This window comes from Cyprinodon variegatus, unplaced genomic scaffold (assembly GCF_000732505.1).
Source record: "Cyprinodon variegatus isolate N-32 unplaced genomic scaffold, C_variegatus-1.0 Scaffold470, whole genome shotgun sequence".
In the NCBI taxonomy this organism is placed as follows: domain Eukaryota; kingdom Metazoa; phylum Chordata; class Actinopteri; order Cyprinodontiformes; family Cyprinodontidae; genus Cyprinodon; species Cyprinodon variegatus.
Genome location: NW_015150923.1, coordinates 152905 through 170416, shown reverse-complemented (window position 1 = coordinate 170416; position 17512 = coordinate 152905). Strand labels below are relative to the sequence as shown.

Below are 17512 nucleotides of genomic sequence, written 5' to 3'. Positions count from 1 at the left end.
TGTCAAATTTCACTTTTAAAACTATTTATTAGGTAAAGGCACACAAAAAAATCAGGGCATGTGCCAAACTATTTTTTAGCTAAGTCAATACAAGAACTGAAGTAATAGTCTTTGGAGTAAATGAAGAGGGTTCAAAAGTGAGCACACAGCTTCAGTTTATATAAAAAGAAACCTCTAATCAGATTTAAAATCTGGTTATAGTGATGGACTTAGACCTGAATCTTCAGGGACACATAAAGACAGTAACAGTCAGCATTCTATTAAGTTACGCTTTTCATTTGAACTTTTCTTTTTCTTATCAATCATTTTACCTCTTTATGTAATCATCTTATTTCAATTATTCCCTTTTATTTATATTGCCTGTGTGCCACTGCAATATACTTTTCTTTTTTTCCCCTCATATATAGCACTTTAAATTGTCTTGCAGGTGCTATTTAAACTTACCTTGCATGTTTTTTTATGTGATAGCACAACACAAGGTAGTATATAATTGTTAAGTGGATGCATACGAATGCATGGCTTTCAAAGTGTTTTCTAGATAAAAATCTGAAGTGTGGCCTACCTAATGTTCAACACCTCTGGGTTAGCATATGAATATTTAACTTTGACATTTGAATATAACTTCCCTACGACTTTAAAGGAGCATTACAGAGAATTTGAATGATACTGCCACCTTTGGCCAGAACACAGGATGGCAGCTCTCTTCTGCTCATTCTCGTAGCTCGCACTCATTATAGAGTTTTTTTTTTTCTACTTTTTTCATATTATGTAGAGTTGCCATTGGTGTCCCAGTTGAGCTGAATGACAGTGACTACTGAGTATGTGTCATGATCTGCCCTGATAGCTGACCTTAATTACTCACCTTATTCACCTGCTGTTACTGCCCCGCTCTCTAACTATCATTCATCTTATTCCCCTGCTCCCTCTTCTATATATACGGTTCGTTCAGCCCAGCTATCATGACCAGATCATCATATGACCTTTGTCAGTCGGTTTTGTTAGTTTTGAGTTTATTCCCAAGGTTTGTGTCCTTATTCCCAGCGGCCAGTGGGTTGAGAGGTTTTAGTTTTTGTCTTGTTTCTTGATTGTGTCCTGGTTTCTAGGTGGGAGTACATTTTTAAGTCCCATAGGCCGGGTTTATGTGGAGACCAGTTTAAAGTTCTGCAGTAATCCAGAACCATATATTTTCTCTGTCCCTTAACCAATGACCCAGCCTGTCTGCATCTATGTGTTTCAGTCTGAGCTAGTTGCTCAACATATGGAACTCTGAACCTGCCTTCACGCTCTGTGGATTCCTGGAACCCTGGATCTGTCTGTTCTTATTTGGATTGAAACCTGACTGGGCTGTGGACTCCTGGATATCAGAATGGTTCCTGTCTGATCTGCTCCCCTGACCTGGATCGGATCCCTGCCTGCTCATTGAGGTTGCTGCATCGGGAACACTCTAGGCGGCTCTGCGCCGCAGCTTGTTTGGCAGGCCATGGGCTGGATCCTGCCTTCCTCAGAGAGGATGGACTGAACTGTTTAACAAGGTAAGTGACTCACACAGATAATCATCTCCAGTCAGATGATTGTGGTCACTTACCTGTGTTTCCCCCTCCAGAGTGTCAGTGATTTGGGTGCCCCACCCCCCTACTGCAGCCGCTGCAGTCCGCATATCCACACCTCTGGGCTTCTGTTTGTTTTTGTTTTAATAAACATTTTTAACTTTCCCACTTCCTGTTTTACCTTTAATACTGGGTCCATCTGTGTCCAGACGCACCCAGTATTCAGTGGAGACAGTCAGTGGGATTAGTTTTTTTGTTTTGTTTTTGGCTTGAGTTTGGCATGCGGGAGATTCTGTGTTTGTGTAATTCAGGCTGCTTTCAGCTCTGTGTCTCCCGCTGTCAGAAGCTGCATTTGTTTCCCTCCCTGAATTGTTCAGGGGGGTTCACTGATGTGTCCAGTTTTTTCTCTACTCGGCCCATCTGTCCCATTTCATGACAGTATGCACAAATCCAACTTAGATATAATCCTTACTTTTCCATTGTTTGCAATGGACTCAGTCTTAGTCCACTGACCAAACAATGTTTTATTTGAAAAGGCCACATAATAGGGCTATTTTAAAGATATTTTTTTTTTTTGTAAAAACTTAAATATTTTCTCTTAAATTTTTTTTAAAACAAAAATTGAAATAGTACATTACAGGAGATTAAAACTTAAAGCATGTACTTTTAAATAGAAAGATCAAGAGCAGGTGGTACATTGTGATACAATATTAAAGAGAGATAAATATAAATGATAAAACATTAGTTTCAAAAAGTTTTATATGCAAGAACATCTAACAAAAAAAAAAAAAAATCCAAAAGTGAAAACAGTTTTTTGTCTTACCCAGTTGACATTGTTCCCCCTGAAGCCCAGTGGGACATCTTTGCTGCACTCCCGGTCTTAGGGTCACATGAAATTCCACCTGGACAGTCACATGACTGCTCACAGCCAGCGCCAATGAAGCCTGGGTCACATTCTGCATTGGGATATGGACACAAGAAAGTGATCAATTGACAGCAAAAGTAAAATGTTTTATTAAACAGAGTGGAGAAAGTAATTAAACTCTGCTTAGCTCTCAACCTAAATGTTCAAACTGCTCGTATTGAAGGACACAATTTAAAAGGAAAAATTTCAAGAAAACGTCATCATTAAAAATCTACTGTATGAAAAAGAGAGGTAAAATAGTTATATTGTTACAATATTTTAAAGAGTAAAACATAGAACTTATGACTGAGTTGAACTCAAAGTTTTTGCTGGGTAAATGAAATTTATGTGGCATTGTGCATAGCGCCTTTAACTTTACCACATAGCAAACTATGATATGCAGCGTTACAGAGAGAGCTCCCTGTTTTTGGGTCACAGCCGCTGGAGTTTTCTTTGATACATTTGCATTCCTTGGAACAGCCTGCTCCGTGGGTCCACCTGGGACATTCTGAGGGATGGACCATGTCGTTAAAAACAGGAGATGAAAAAAAAAAAGAAGGCAGCAGTACAGGGGATTCGTGACACAGAATGTTCTTGACTGTCTGCTAAAGTAAACAAAATATACAGCATACTAAATGTCCACTATACAACAAAAACAGAAACTCTGGGCAGCTTTGGTTTGTAAATGTTGAGAGGATAATTAGAAAAATATGCTGAAAAGAAACCTCAACTATCAAATTTCATTTTGCAGGAGTAAAACTAACAGACCATGTTATCATGACATTAGATTTGTGTTAGTCTAAGTCGAGCACAGTTTTACACCATTTATTGAACTTCCCACAAAGTCTAGGACAACATTAGTGTTAGTGTTTACTGCATTATACCTACAGAGATCACATAAACTCAAAGATTATGAAAAAATTCTTAACATGTTAATTTCTTATATTCAGCTTTAGTCACTCATAAGGAAACAGCTATTAAGTGTGTGACTGTGAATACGGATGAACTACCACACCACTAATCACTTTAGCTTTATCCTGCCAAGATAGTCCATACTTAACAACAAATACTGAGCTGCACTACACCCAGTCCCTCTCCTCTGCTGGCTTCCTGTTAGGTGCAGCTGCAGGCTCTGGTTACACCCTCTCCACCCTCTCAACGTTCAGGATGGAGCAGACAGTTTTCCAGTTTGTACTTTAAACTCAAGCAACTTCCATCTCAACAAGAGATCAGAAAAACTTCTGCAACATGTCTATCCGGAGGTTTTGGAGCAACCCAAAAACAGTGGGAAACGTCAACGTGGTGACAGAGGAGCTGAAAAATCTTTATAACAAGAGGCTGCTGTCGATCGAGAAGCATTACTCTTTTCATCACTTTCACTCCCCAAGCTATGAGGATGCAGACTTTGACAGCAAGCCAATGGTGCTCGTGATGGGTCAGTACTCAACAGGAAAGACTACTTTCATCAGGTAAGCCTCAAAACTAGAGGTGGAATAAAGCAAAACTTATGTGCACTGTCTAAGCCGAGGCAGTTTGATCCAATCCAGATGTTGGTAGCAGGTTATGTCTGCTGAATCCTCAGGTATCTACTAGAGGAAGATTTCCCTGGCAGCAGAGTTGGGCCAGAGCCTACCACTGACTGCTTCACTGCACTCATGTATGGAGAGGAAGAACGAGTCATCCCTGGGAACGCTATCACTGTGGATCCAAAGAAACCCTTTCGCAACCTCGACCCATTTGGGAATACTTTCCTGAACAGGTAACGGAAACACAGGAGGAAGGCAAGGCCATAGAGAGAAAAATGTTCATTCTAGAACATTTGAATATTCAAATATATTGCAAATTTTCATTTGTCACATACACACTAAGAGCAAAGGTAATTTTATCGAAACTGATGAACTGAGATCTAATATGATACTAAAATCTACCTTTTTTTTCCTTTGCAGATTTCAGTGTGTCCAGATGCCAAATCCAGTCCTTGAGAGTATCAGCATAATTGACACACCCGGCATATTAACTGCTGCCAAACGTAAACTTAGCCGAGGTGAGACAGATTATCTTTAGGGTCGCTTGATCAAATCCATATGCTTCCAGATATTTTCTTGCACACTGCTGAGAGTGGACCCCAATGCAACTTAAAATGCTTTAGGAGTGCGGTCATAGAAAAGGCAATAAAGTAGGAATGATCAGTCCATCATAATTCACTAAGTTGATGTCAGACAGAGCAACTGAAAGACGTAAGCATGAGCTGTGAGCAGACAAGCATGGACTAACTGAGCAGCAGTTACTTTGTTTTATAGAAACATTTGTCTGTGGGTGTAACAGTAATGGCTAGAAGCCTGTGAGGACCACTGGGACGTGTTGCACGTTTCTCTATGCCTTTTTGGCTGGAAGGCTTTCCCCATTTTATACAGTGATGAAAACCGTCTGTTTTTGTTCTTTATCCTAAGGCTATGACTTCCAAGCAGTACTTCGCTGGTTTGCAGAGCGTGTGGATCGGATCATCCTGCTGTTCGATTCACATAAACTGGAGTTCTCAGATGAGCTCACCAGGGCCTTTGGGGCTCTGTATGGCTATGAGGACAAGCTGCGAGTGGTTCTAAACAAAGCTGACAGGGTGGACTCTCAGCAACTTATGAGAGTGTATGGTGCCCTCATGTGGTCGCTGGGGAAAGTGTTCAGAACCCCTGAAATTCTACGGGTTTATATTGGATCCTTCTGGTCAGAGCCAAGGCTGAGGTGCGACCACTACGAGCTAATAGAGCTGGAGGAGGAGGATCTGCTGACTGATATAAGGAACCTGCCACGCAACGCTGCAGTGCGAAAACTAAATGACCTGGTGAAGAGAGCACGCTTAGTTCGGGTAAATACCCTTTCATTCACATTATGATTTAATTATTTCAAGTGATTTCACATTTGCGTGCAGTCATGCTTACATTTAGAAAGGGGGTGAATGTATATAATTGTCCCTGTATGTCAAACTGTTACTCTGTTGGATTAGAAAGGTTTTGTCTTTAACAAACATCAAATAAGATTTGAATCTATGCCTAAAAAGCGTTGTTGATAATTCAGTGAAAAATCTAATGTAATAACATAGTATGTAAACTTCTGAAGACAATTATATGTTTCATTTGCTCTCTTTTCAGGCTCATGCACACATTATCGGCTACTTGAAGAAAGAGATGCCAACAATCTTTTGCAAAGAAAGCAAGAAGCACAGCCTGATCTATGAGCTTCCTGTTATTTTCAACAAGATCCAACAACAGCATCGAGTCCCAGCTGGTGACTTCCCTGATTGCACCAAGATGCAGGTTCAAAAATTAAGTCTTTTATGTTATTTATCCACCTTAATACCTTCTATGAGTCTCACAAGTTTGCATCCATTTGCAGGAAAAACTTCTGGGTCAAGATTTCTCAAAGTTCAAGACCTTGAAGCCAAGTCATATGAGCTCCTTGGACAAACTGCTAACCAGCGATATAGCTGGTCTGGTTCCTTTACTGCAGCAGCAGGAGCAGAAAAAGAAATCACTGCCTGCCGTGTTGGATGGCGAATTCATGGGTACGTTCCGGCGGGACCAGTTCAAGGGAGATCCATTCAAGGAAATAATCAAAGAGGATGAGATCAGCGAAGCAGATTCTGATGAATGGATTGTGGAGAAATACAAGCCAAAATACGATGAGATCTTCTATAACCTAAGTCCACACCATGGTAAACTCAGTGGCACCAAGGTCAAAGAGTGGATGACAAGCACACATTTGCCAAATTCTGTGCTTGCTCACATCTGGAGGCTGTCTGACGTTGACAGGGATGGCATGCTGGACAATGAGGAATTTGCCTTAGCAGTCCATCTCATTGAGGGAAAGCTGGAAGGACACTGGCTGCCCAGAGAGCTTCCTTCACACCTGGTGCCACCCTCTAAAAGGCTCAGTACATCAAGCGACACAACGATGTAATCTTCACATTAAAGAACAATGATAGAAGAATAACGAAACTTCAAATGCCTAAAACCTGTTGTGAACAAACCTGATCACAATTCTTCAGGGGCCTTACAGTCTTTTGCACAATGTTATATATTTTAATTATTGTTCTCTTCTATCACGATTACATAACACTGCTTGATATTTCTAACCAAATGATGAATAACATTTATATTGTCATTATGTCAAGTGCAACAATATTCCATAGATGTATTACAGTCTTAATCCTTCAGCTTTTCACCAAACTATATGGCAGAAATGACCATATAGTCCTGGAGAGCAGAGGCAGTCTCCATAAGTTTATGGCAGGCTCCGTTGTTGTGGCATTTGCACTTTTGTCTACAGTCTGCCTTCCACAATAACCCCTTGGACAATCTATGATTGAAAGACCTTTGTACATTGATGGATGACAACAAAATTTACTTCATTTTACATCACAGTTTCTCAGACCTACATTTTTTTATTGCATACCTCTTTAATTGTATTATGTGCACATTTTTATTGTATTATTATGTATATTATATTATTGCATTATTTGCTTTTCAGTAATACATATGTGGACAAAATCGATGGTACAGTTTTTTCATGGAAAGAAAAACACAACATAAACAACCTGAATCTTATAAAAGAAATGATAAATAAAAATGTGTGAAAATTATCAAATGGAAGTCAGATATTGCTTTAACATGCTTTAAGAGAATGATTAAAAAATAAACACGGAATATTCACAAAAGAAGGTTAGTATCAATTAAAGCCAAAACGATGTGTACCCTAACAGATTTAGGCTTAAAATTATCTTCAGTCAACTCATTAAAGACTGTGGCGGGGAGAAAATGTGAAAGAAATGGAATGAAAAAAATATACATTGAAGATTAGAAAAAAATCATTCAAAGGTATTTTATGAGCAATGAAAATTAATCAGATGTTAAAAGACGTTGTATGCTTGTATCAAATAATCAGTTCACATACATTTGGTGGTGCACCTTTGTATAATGGATGAAAAGTTTTTAGCATTTCAAATGTCTTATGCTTAGCTCCATGTCCATGGCCTCTTTTCATTGATCCTTGGAAAACCTTAGAACCCAAGGACTTCTTTCTTTACGTTGCAACCCAACAATGTATTTCCGGCTTCAACACACTCTGATACACGTGGAGCTGAAAAAAAAATCTAATTACTGACCTTATTGTCACATAGCAACACACTGTAACTTACTGTGAGGCAAAAAACGTGTTTAAACAGTCACTGATTGAGCAAGTTCTCTGACTTAGAAGATAAGAGAGGTCTGTACTTATAATCATAGGTACACTACAACTGTGAGAGACAGAATGCAAAATAAAAATACAGGAAATCAAATTATAGGATTTAAAAAAAATTGCTTTGTAAATTATGGTGGAAAACAAGCACTTGGTCCATAACAAAAGTTGGTAGCACAACCATTATTGGCTACGACAAAAGTCAAAGATTTCCTGCAAGTCTTCAGAACAGATATTTTTGCCATTTCATCCTTGCAGCTCTACTCTAGAGCATTGATGTTTCGGGATTGTTACTGGGAGAAATAGATTTAAACTCCCTCTACAAGTTTATGCTGTTGAGGTCTGAAGATTGGAAAACCTACAAAAGTTGAAATGCTTTTTATGGGGCTTGTCTTATATTGCCCGTGCAATGAGTTTTGGATCATTGTCATGTTACAAATATCCACATTCTTTCCTCAATGCAGATGCAGGTCTATAGCACTCTTCCTAGTGTCCGTTGACAACTCTTTGATCTTTGCCATGGTTGAGTTTGGAGTGTAACTGCTTAAAGCTGTGGACAGGTGTCTTTTATACAGATAACAGGTACCAATGACATCTATGATACCAATAGGTAATGAGTGGAAGAGCTTCTTAAAAAAGCTAAATGTTTTATTACATTTTAGTCTCCCCACAATTGAAGTGTATCTAAATTAAAAATTGCAGTCCTCTCTCATCCTACGTCGGAGAACTTGCACGATTAGTGGCTGACTTGATACATTTCTTCCCACACAGTATTTTCTTAAACACAGCATTAAAAAACACAAGTTTCTTGCAGATTATCTGTTTTACCCTTCTGAGCCTTGATCCATGAAGCAGTCTTCATTGTGAGAAGCTCCCACTCCTCTTTGGCATCCATCTTGAACCCATGAAGCCATATCAGAGCCAGAATGGAGGCCCACACCTCATTGTTGACCTAATTTACACACGGACGGTCAAAACAGGATAATGAAAATGAAAGATGTCATTATGTTGCTTTCTTCAGTGAGAAACCATATTGGGCTATTTAACTTAATATGTGCTGTTTAGTGGAAATTTATGATTTACCCACAGACCCAAAGACCACCCACAGACAAATGTTTCTATGATTTACTACATATTTATTCTAATCCCAAACTTAATACAGAAACAGTGTGGTTAGCTTGCCTTCTTATAGCAACAGGGTCCTGGATCCAAATTTTAATTTCCTCCAACATGTGAAGATTTTAAAGTTCCAATAATTGGTTGGAGGGAGTGGTGACCAGGGTTTACCTGCCTCTTCCCAACACAACTGGAGATTGACCCAAACCCCTGTCCTCTAAACTATGAATTTTCATTTCTTGCATGCAAACTCTTTATTTTGACTCTTAAATGTTTTACTGTGGGGAAAATTATTATGTACAATTTATTGTTCCTTATATTGAGAGTAACCTACCGATTTTGGCTTTGACTTCTTCACCTCCTTTTTGGTCTTTCCAAGCACAGCGTACAGATCTGCATCAAGCTCCCAGAAGCCGGATGCCTTCTGTAGGGAAACCAGCTGCAGCAGAAGGTTTTTACCAGGCCGCGGGGGCTGAATGTCTGTCCCTTTGAACATTTGAGTGAAAATTACTAAGGAACCTCTGTCAAGGTCTACGTAACAAGTAAATCTTTTTGCATCTATAAATGGATATGGAATAATCTATAAGAGTTTCATGAAAACTAAACCAACTAGGCAGGGGCAGGCAGGACAATCTGACAGAAATAATATTTAAAGGCAGGATGGTAATCTGGATGAACTGACTGCACAGATAAGAAAGAAAATATTCAGGTTAATAAACATTGTGGTTAAAGTGTGTTTCCCTAAAAAACACATTTTAAATATAAGCAACATTCATTACAAAAAATTACGACCAGCTTAATTTGGTGATTAAAGGCTGAATTGGTAGCTAGAATGCCTGGATGTTGCTCGGTTGTTAATTCTAATACTGAGGCATCTGGCCCACTGTTAGAAAACTCATCCAAGGTAAAGTTTCTGTAGTAGATTAGTTATATTTTAGTAGCCGCATCACTTAACAATATATTCAGTATTAGGGTATTAGTCTGACATGAAATGGCAGGAAACAAGTCATTGTTCTATTGCCCTATCAAGACCTGGCACTAATATGTATATGCGCTTAATGTAAGGATCGTTCAGATAATATGATGTGCAGTAGTTTTTTACAAGGTGATCAGGTGCTTAGGAGTTTTAGCTTAAGAGTGACTCAGATATTTGATAGAGAAACTGTGAGTGAATACTTGACAGACACTCCAATCTTAGTGGTTGATCTAGTTGCTAAGTGCAAAGCTGTGATCGGCAGATTCTAGCAACAAAACAAACAAGAACACATGAGCAACTTGTTGTCGATGGAAAATATAAGCCCTGCAAAATTCAGACATTGATAAAGTAATGTGTCTGACGCTAATGAAATTGAATTAAATTAAACTCTCCAACAGCATCAAAATGGTTTAATGGATCTGATTTACATCCTTATTATTTTGATTCGTTTATTGTCTACTCCTCATGCTGGACAATTTAGTTTGTTTAATAGATATCAATCTGCACTCACTAGGCAATATTTTCCACTGACTGCCTGCTTGTCCAAGGCAGTTATATTTGGAAACTAATATTTTTTTCCCACAATAAAAAAAAAATAGTAAACTTTCAAACAGGCAACTTAAATTTCTGTGGTCATCACATTTATGTTAGAGAAAATAACACAAATTAAATGTTCGGTATTCTCTTTAAACTGTTTTAAGAACAGTTTTGTCTGTACTATTTTATGGAAAAAACTGATTGGACTTAGAATCAAGGAAAAGGAATCAATTGCTGTAAACTATCATTGGGTGTAGTTCTATTTTTTTTTCTACAAGAATTCATACATTAAGGCGGAAAATAGGTATATGGTAACCAATGCAACAACAAAAAAACAAAATCCTTCAATGTGATTTCCTGGATTTTTGGTCTTTTGTCTAGATGAAGTACCTTTGATAGAAATGACAGACCTCTCATCTGTCTAAGAAGAACTCGCTCAATCAGTGGCTGACTAAATACTATTCTTACCCTTCTTTATGCTTGGTGACATTTTCAGAGTTGTTAATTCTTATACTTACTTGGTGGGGAGGGCACAGCTGTCACAAGGGAGAAAGAAAAGCAAAGAAGTTGTTAAAACCATCATGGAGGCATCATTACATTGAGAAGTTAGTCCTTTAATCCTGGAGATGTTCTTTGGCTGATATCAGGCTGAAACTTTTGCTGTCTTCATCTAGCAGACAGGTGGAAAATAGGTATATGGTAACCAATGGTATAGGTATATGGTGACCAATGCAACAACAAAAAAACTAAATCATTCAATGTGATTTCCTGGATTTTTGGTCTTTTGTCTAGATAAAGTACCTTTGATGGACATGACAGACCTCTCTCATCTGTCTAAGTAGAACTCGATCAATCAGTGGCTGACTAAATACTATTCTTACCCTTCTTTATGCTTGGTGACATTTTCAGAGTTTTTAATTCTTATACTTACTTGGTGGGGAGGGCACAGCTGTCACAAGGGAGAAAGAAAAGCAAAGAAGTAGTTAAAACTAATCCTGGAGATGTTCTATGGGTGATATGAGGCTGAAACTTTTACTGTCTTCATCTAGCACTGAATGTATGGTGGTTTGTTTCATATTAACTGAAGCTTTGTGCTTTGTATCCTCTTCCGCTCCTCTTGCACTCAGTATTTGGTCTACAAAGTATTTCCTTAGTTTAGATTGAGCATTAAAAAATATGTCCCTTTGTAAATTAATTGATTTGCTATTTGCTTTCCCCTAACAATTCAATTCAATTCAGTTTATTTATATAGCACCAATTCACAACACATATCATCTCAAGGCACTTTAGAGTTTACCGAATGTGTTCAGTCACATATAGTGAAATTTTAAGTTATAGTTGTGTGTCATTTGTATACTTATAGTAACTTATATTTTAGTTTATTATAATACGAAAAAGAGGGACCATATAAATTTTGAATGGGAGGGTGTCCAAGATGAACCTTTTAGGAATGCAATATAAATTTTGTGGTCTCTGATGTAAAGTTACCTACTGACACCTAAAAGGCCCTGGGCTCCATTTCACAAAGCAGGTTTAAACAAACTCAGAGTTAAACCCTCAACTCTAAATTGATCTAGCCTATGGTTGGAAACTGAGTTTTTGTTATCACAAAGGCTGCTTTGAGTTAATCAACTATGAGTAGTGCCACTTGGAGTTGAGCATGTGCGTAACAAGTATGAAAAGCCGTTATCAGTGGAGCACTGATTTGACGAGTCACCCTAATGACGTGCAACAGAAAGTGGCAATTTATTACCACTGGGAATAAAGATTTTAATGCAGGAATTTTAAAAAGTAGATAGTGATTATAGGACACAGAAGCAGCAATACATCTGCAAAGGAGAAGAAAATAGTGTGGGAGAAGATTAATGCGTAGGTCTACATAAAGTGGGCTATGACAGGCTGTTTTTTTATGTTTATAAAAAGCACTCGACTCTCTGTTTTTCCATTTCTAGACAACCTCAATAAGAAAAATAAAAATATAATAGTCAAAATCACATACCTAGTCACAGATTTTCTAAATTAAAATTTTAAACCAGAAACTGAATTAAAAAAAAAAAAAAAAATTCATACAACTAGAAATTAAGTTTTATATAGGCCTACCTAGAAATATTAATGCATTTTAAGTGGCCATATTGACATTTTTCGGCTTGTCTAAGTATGTAGTTATGATATATGCTATACATTTTTCGTAATCAAAATAGTAAGAATAATGACCACTAACATTATATGGAGACCTGAGATTCATTTCTAGACATCCATAATGTTCATTCTAGATGTAAAGAATGTCATTTTGTTTGAAATGCTTAATTTCTACATGGAACAATTTTTTTTCAGGTATCACATATTCAGACAAACAAATACATATTAAAACAACTTGCCATAGACTGTTTTAACATCAATAACATTGGGGGGGGGGGGACTAGTTTATTTTCTGAATAGTAGTGGAACAATATATCTATTTAAGTAAAATCACCTGTCAGCAGGTGAAGATGAAGTCTAAAAACATTGTTCTAACAGGTAGGATCTGGGCACAGCTCGATTCTGTCTTCCATTACACAGTAAATACTAAGTGGCTGTTTGCAGTTGCTTTGTTATCATTCACATTATAGCGCTGTTAATAGCGGTTATTAGTCCCATAGAATAAATTCTGGTTGTGCCAGTAAGATTAGTAGGGTGTTATCACTGAATGAATACCAATCCTAACCCTGGAGTAATTCCTTTTTAATTTATTTATTTATGTGTGATCTAAAAAAGCGTCAGTCTGTTTTGCTTTGTGAAATGAACCCCTCTCAACTGAGTTGTTTTTAATCACTGCATTAAAACCATGAGAGTAAACCATAAAATTAGTTCGAATTAAAACTTTAAAAACTAGTTGTTGTTTTTTTAAAATTAGGTTCTATGTTTTGCTTTAGGAAAAGCAATTAATAGAATAATTGATGTATTATACTGTAATATCCCAGCATTAGTTACACAGAACATTTCTGAAGAAATTTAATTGATATTAGATATTTATGATATTTAAGAGTTTTTATATGCTTAGAAAAGCATTGAAACATGTGTTAGACAATTTTTAAATAGTCATCCATTGAACTGAGCCAGATAAAGATAATTTTTTCTCCTAAACTGTTTAAAAAAAAAAAAAGAATGTGAATAAAAACAGTTCCAGAGCCAGTGAAATACCACAATAATTGTAGTTAGGAACAAAACTATGTAACTATATCCTGTCAGATATAAATTCAAAGTTATACATTTTACCAACATTTTTTCCCGATTATTAGCATCATATTGTTGTTTTGAAATAACTAAGACAGTCCTTTTTTAAATCTGGTAAAAATTCTAGGGAGCTTAAGATTAGGGTGATTGGATCGAAGCCTTTTCCCCTACAAAATTTCTTAGAAATATTTGATACCTGCAGAAAGCTCATATTAGTAGAAAATTTAAATTGTGTTTATTATTTTTGGAAATTTAATATTAATTAATTTAAATAAATAAAAAAAAGAAGTTTTTCAAAGATATTTACTTACAGCATGGTTGTTTTTTATCAAGAAAATCCCCCGCTATAACAAAGAAAAGAGGAACAAACAAAGAATAAAGACCTTAGATGAAATAAGGAGAAAAAAACAAAGATAAGTATTGAAATTGATTAATTGTCCAGTATTTGTTACACTGTAAAACCTTGCTCAAGTTCAATTGAAATTAGAAATGTCAACATTTTCATGTCAGTATAGCATTTAAAAATGTGTAAACCATTTAAAAAATTATTATTTTCATTTAATTAAATTCGATAAAATATTTAAATTTTTCCTAAAGATATTTATTTACCTGAGCATAATAGAGGCACACCTAACCATAAAACAAAACAACAAAAAAAGAAAGAGGAGTAAAAAAAAGCAGAAGAATATTACAGATAAAATAACTGAAAAATATTGTCCAGCATTAGCTACCTTGGAAAATATTTGTTAAAGTACAGGGAAATTAGACATTTAACAACTTTCATATCAGGTTATCCATAAAAATGTGGTTTGCTTTTTAAAAATTTGACTATTTAATTGAATGTCCCATAGTCATTACAGCAAGTGATTATGACTTGTTCACAGACTCTGAAAAGTTTTAACTATGGTTGTTTTCCTGATGCAACCAAGATTGAAACCCCAGTCCCCTGCTTTATAATCATAGAGTTTAACAATATACACTAGAAGGTTAAATGGCTATCAGTGTTGTTTTTGACAGCCGTCTTAGATTTAGTCTTAGGCTGTGTTTGAATTTATGGGTGAATCCTCCGAAGGTCAGATTCGAAGGCCAATTACATCATGAGGTCTGGTCGGATTCCCAGACTCCTCGTTATGCGGCCTACAAATGCGTCCTTCTTTTTGACCGATTTGAAGGATGGGTCCGTGTATCCTCTCTATCCTTGGATATCCCAGGATTCATTGCGAGACGAAGCAAGCCGGCTGCTCCGTGATCAGAAGAAAAAGGCCCTTGTCGCCAATCAGTGGTGAATGTTGGAAGTTCAGTTTAATATAATACAAGTACGTGAACAGTTCTGTCTGAAATTAATAAAAATAGTTGTTGTACAGGTTATTCAGTCAGAATTGTGGCGGTAATGTTTAATTTTTTATCTAAAGATTTTTAACTGTCTCTTTGTAAATGGGTGTGGCTGTAATTTAAGGACTGATTCTAATATATCGGCAGTTAGGGGACTATAAATCTGATATGATTTTTACTTTTTAATTGCTTTGTTGTTGAATATAAGAGATTTTGCAGCTATATCTGGTGTTTACAGCAGCATAAAAATTATTGGGGAAAAAAATGGTCACACAAATATGGATCTTAGAAAAATGTATAAGAATAACATAATAGTTAAGAGTTAAACGATAAACAATAAAATTCTGTACTGTAAAGTGTTTTAACATAATAAAACTGTCCACATGGAGAATAAAATAACCGATATACAGCTGTGGACATTTTTACAGTAATGGATATTTGAAGAATAGCAGCAACATCAGGTATGTTATTTAACTGACTAAGGTTCATATCATTTCATTTGTTTTTATTTGTTCATGGTCCTGGTGGTTGTCACCTTTATTCCACTCTGTATTTTCATAAGTGTATTCTTTGTTCACTTTACAATAAAAAAGATAAAGAAACAGTTTTGAAAAGTTCTGTATTCATTCTATTCCTGCTTTGTGTGTCAACTGTCACAGTTGCTAGGCACATCCTCTTATTCAAAGAGTTTTCTTTATTTTCATGACTATGATAATTAAAGTTCACACTGAAGGCATCAAACCATGAGTTAACACATGTGGAATTATACACTTAAAGAAAACATTGTGAAACAATTGAAAATATGGCTTGTATTCTAGGTTCTTCAAAGTAGCCACCTTTTGCAGTGATTATTGCTTCGCACATTCTTGATGCCTTCAGTGTATATATATATATATATATATAAAGTTCCTTTGTGTTTCTGATCTATTCTAATTTCATATTAATTTTTGCAGATTTTAACAATTTGCAATGATATTTTAACTCTATATATATTCTAAGCACTTTACATATGCTTTAGTAAAGGATTAGAACACTGCACCCCTAAAACTGAAAAGAGGCTGAAAAAACAAAAACAAAGATCAAATTACTGAAACCATTCTACAGTCCAGTATTAGCTGTACTGGAAAACTTACCTTAAGTTTTCCAGTAAATGTGTACATCATTCAAAATTAATTAACTATGTATTTAATGATAAAGAATGCAGGGTTCGGGGTTGTTTTGAGTGGGTTTTTTTTTTCTTTTCTTTAAGAACTTTACCTACCTTTTACTTATTAGTTAAAAAACAAAAGAGGTAAAAAAAAAAATTAAAAAAAAAAACTAAGATCAAATTACTGAAATCATTTTACTGTCCAGTATTAGATACACTGGAAAACATACCTTATTATTTTTTATTTTTATTTTTTTTTTTATTAGACATTTAAGAATCTTATTAGCTGTATATCAGCTGAAATGTGTGTAATTAATTAAAGGGTTAAGGAATGGACATTTTTTGAAGAGCTTTATTTAAACTTTAATGCAGATTACTCAACTGTCAGTGTTCCATAGGTGGGTGGAGTGGCTGTATGTATTTTCCCTTTTTTCTCTCACAGGGTGGCAGGCTAATTGAGTCCAGCTGGGTTCCATTACATCAATCAGTGGTGGCCTTTAAGAAGGAGCAGTCTCCCTCAAGCAGACGGCAGATGGTTATTGTAGAGTGGATCCCTTTTGGAAAAGACTCCTATTGGATCTACCTCTCCCAAGGCTTCCATTCTGCTCCTTCCTTAGGCTCACCAACTTGGCCTTCAGAACCCCTGGCTCAAACCTGTCCACCCTAATCTCCAAACAAACTGAAAGACTAGTGTCTCCACTCTCAACCCCCAACATCTACTTCCAACCAGCAAGACCGGGCTTCATGGACTCCTACTCAATGTAAGCTGACTTAAACTACCTTAAACAACCTTCCATAATCCATCCATCCCCTTTAAACAATTGTTTTCCCTTCCAGTGCCTCTCCCAGTCCCTGCTCCCTAAGTTCTTTCCATACTCAGCTGTCCTTGCATTATCCTGAAAATAAGCTGTTTAAATCTGCTTCTCTCGTTGCGTGTGCCTACTTAAGAGTCCAAGAGCTAGCATTATGACACCAACTAAACAAAACAACAAAAATAGATTAAAAATAAGATAGTAGAAAAATTATAGATATGCTAGCAGTGCTATCAACAGCTTAGGGACAGAATAATACTTACAGCTTGCGGTCGGAACAGCCCCTCGTTACAGTAAAAGAAGTTTAGCAAGTCCTGCTTGGAGCTGTCTTATTTTTAAAAATGTCTTCGGTAAAATGTTTAGAGCAAATGAACACCTGAGCATCAAACTTTGCAGGGGTTTTCTAATAATCCATGCCTGTCGAGTCTTCGGATCCTTGGGAAGACTATGAAAAATTTTCCCTTTTTCCGTGCAGCCTGGAACACTGCATTTACGCCCGTGGATATGGCTCATTTTCAAGAGAAACTGCCTGCTTTATCATTTTTGTAGAAGTAAACCCAACTGTTGGCTAAACAGCTAAACTGGTGTCTTACATCTACCTCTATTCATGTTCTTTTGCCAGTGAACCAGTGGGCTGGTCTGTATGTCAATTTTGGGGTGTGACATAAGTACAGGAAAGAACCAAATAAAGCAACA

General features: G+C 36.6%; 2 protein-coding genes across 2 annotated transcripts in view; one reads left to right on the top strand and one right to left on the bottom strand.

The window, feature by feature from the left end:
- The first annotated feature begins 3580 nt into the window (after positions 1-3580).
- Positions 3581-6874, top strand: LOC107094209 (EH domain-containing protein 2-like). The gene is made up of 6 exons (XM_015389699.1): positions 3581-3920; positions 4034-4210; positions 4398-4495; positions 4902-5314; positions 5598-5762; positions 5842-6874. Exons 1-6 carry the CDS (start codon positions 3700-3702, stop codon positions 6403-6405), a joined length of 1638 nt encoding a protein of 545 aa, XP_015245185.1. The 5' UTR covers positions 3581-3699; the 3' UTR covers positions 6406-6874.
- Positions 6875-6886: 12 nt separating this feature from the next.
- The window catches only part of LOC107094208 (von Willebrand factor A domain-containing protein 5A-like), a 55376-nt gene continuing 44750 nt past the window's right edge, over positions 6887-17512 (bottom strand). The window contains exons 10-15 of the mRNA XM_015389698.1: positions 13837-13869; positions 11244-11261; positions 10831-10848; positions 9134-9285; positions 8512-8635; positions 6887-7584 (exon numbers count right to left, since the gene is read on the bottom strand). Of these exons, the coding sequence (XP_015245184.1) occupies positions 7505-7584; positions 8512-8635; positions 9134-9285; positions 10831-10848; positions 11244-11261; positions 13837-13869 (425 nt within the window). The 3' untranslated portion in view covers positions 6887-7504. The remainder of the gene's footprint in view (positions 7585-8511; positions 8636-9133; positions 9286-10830; positions 10849-11243; positions 11262-13836; positions 13870-17512) is intronic.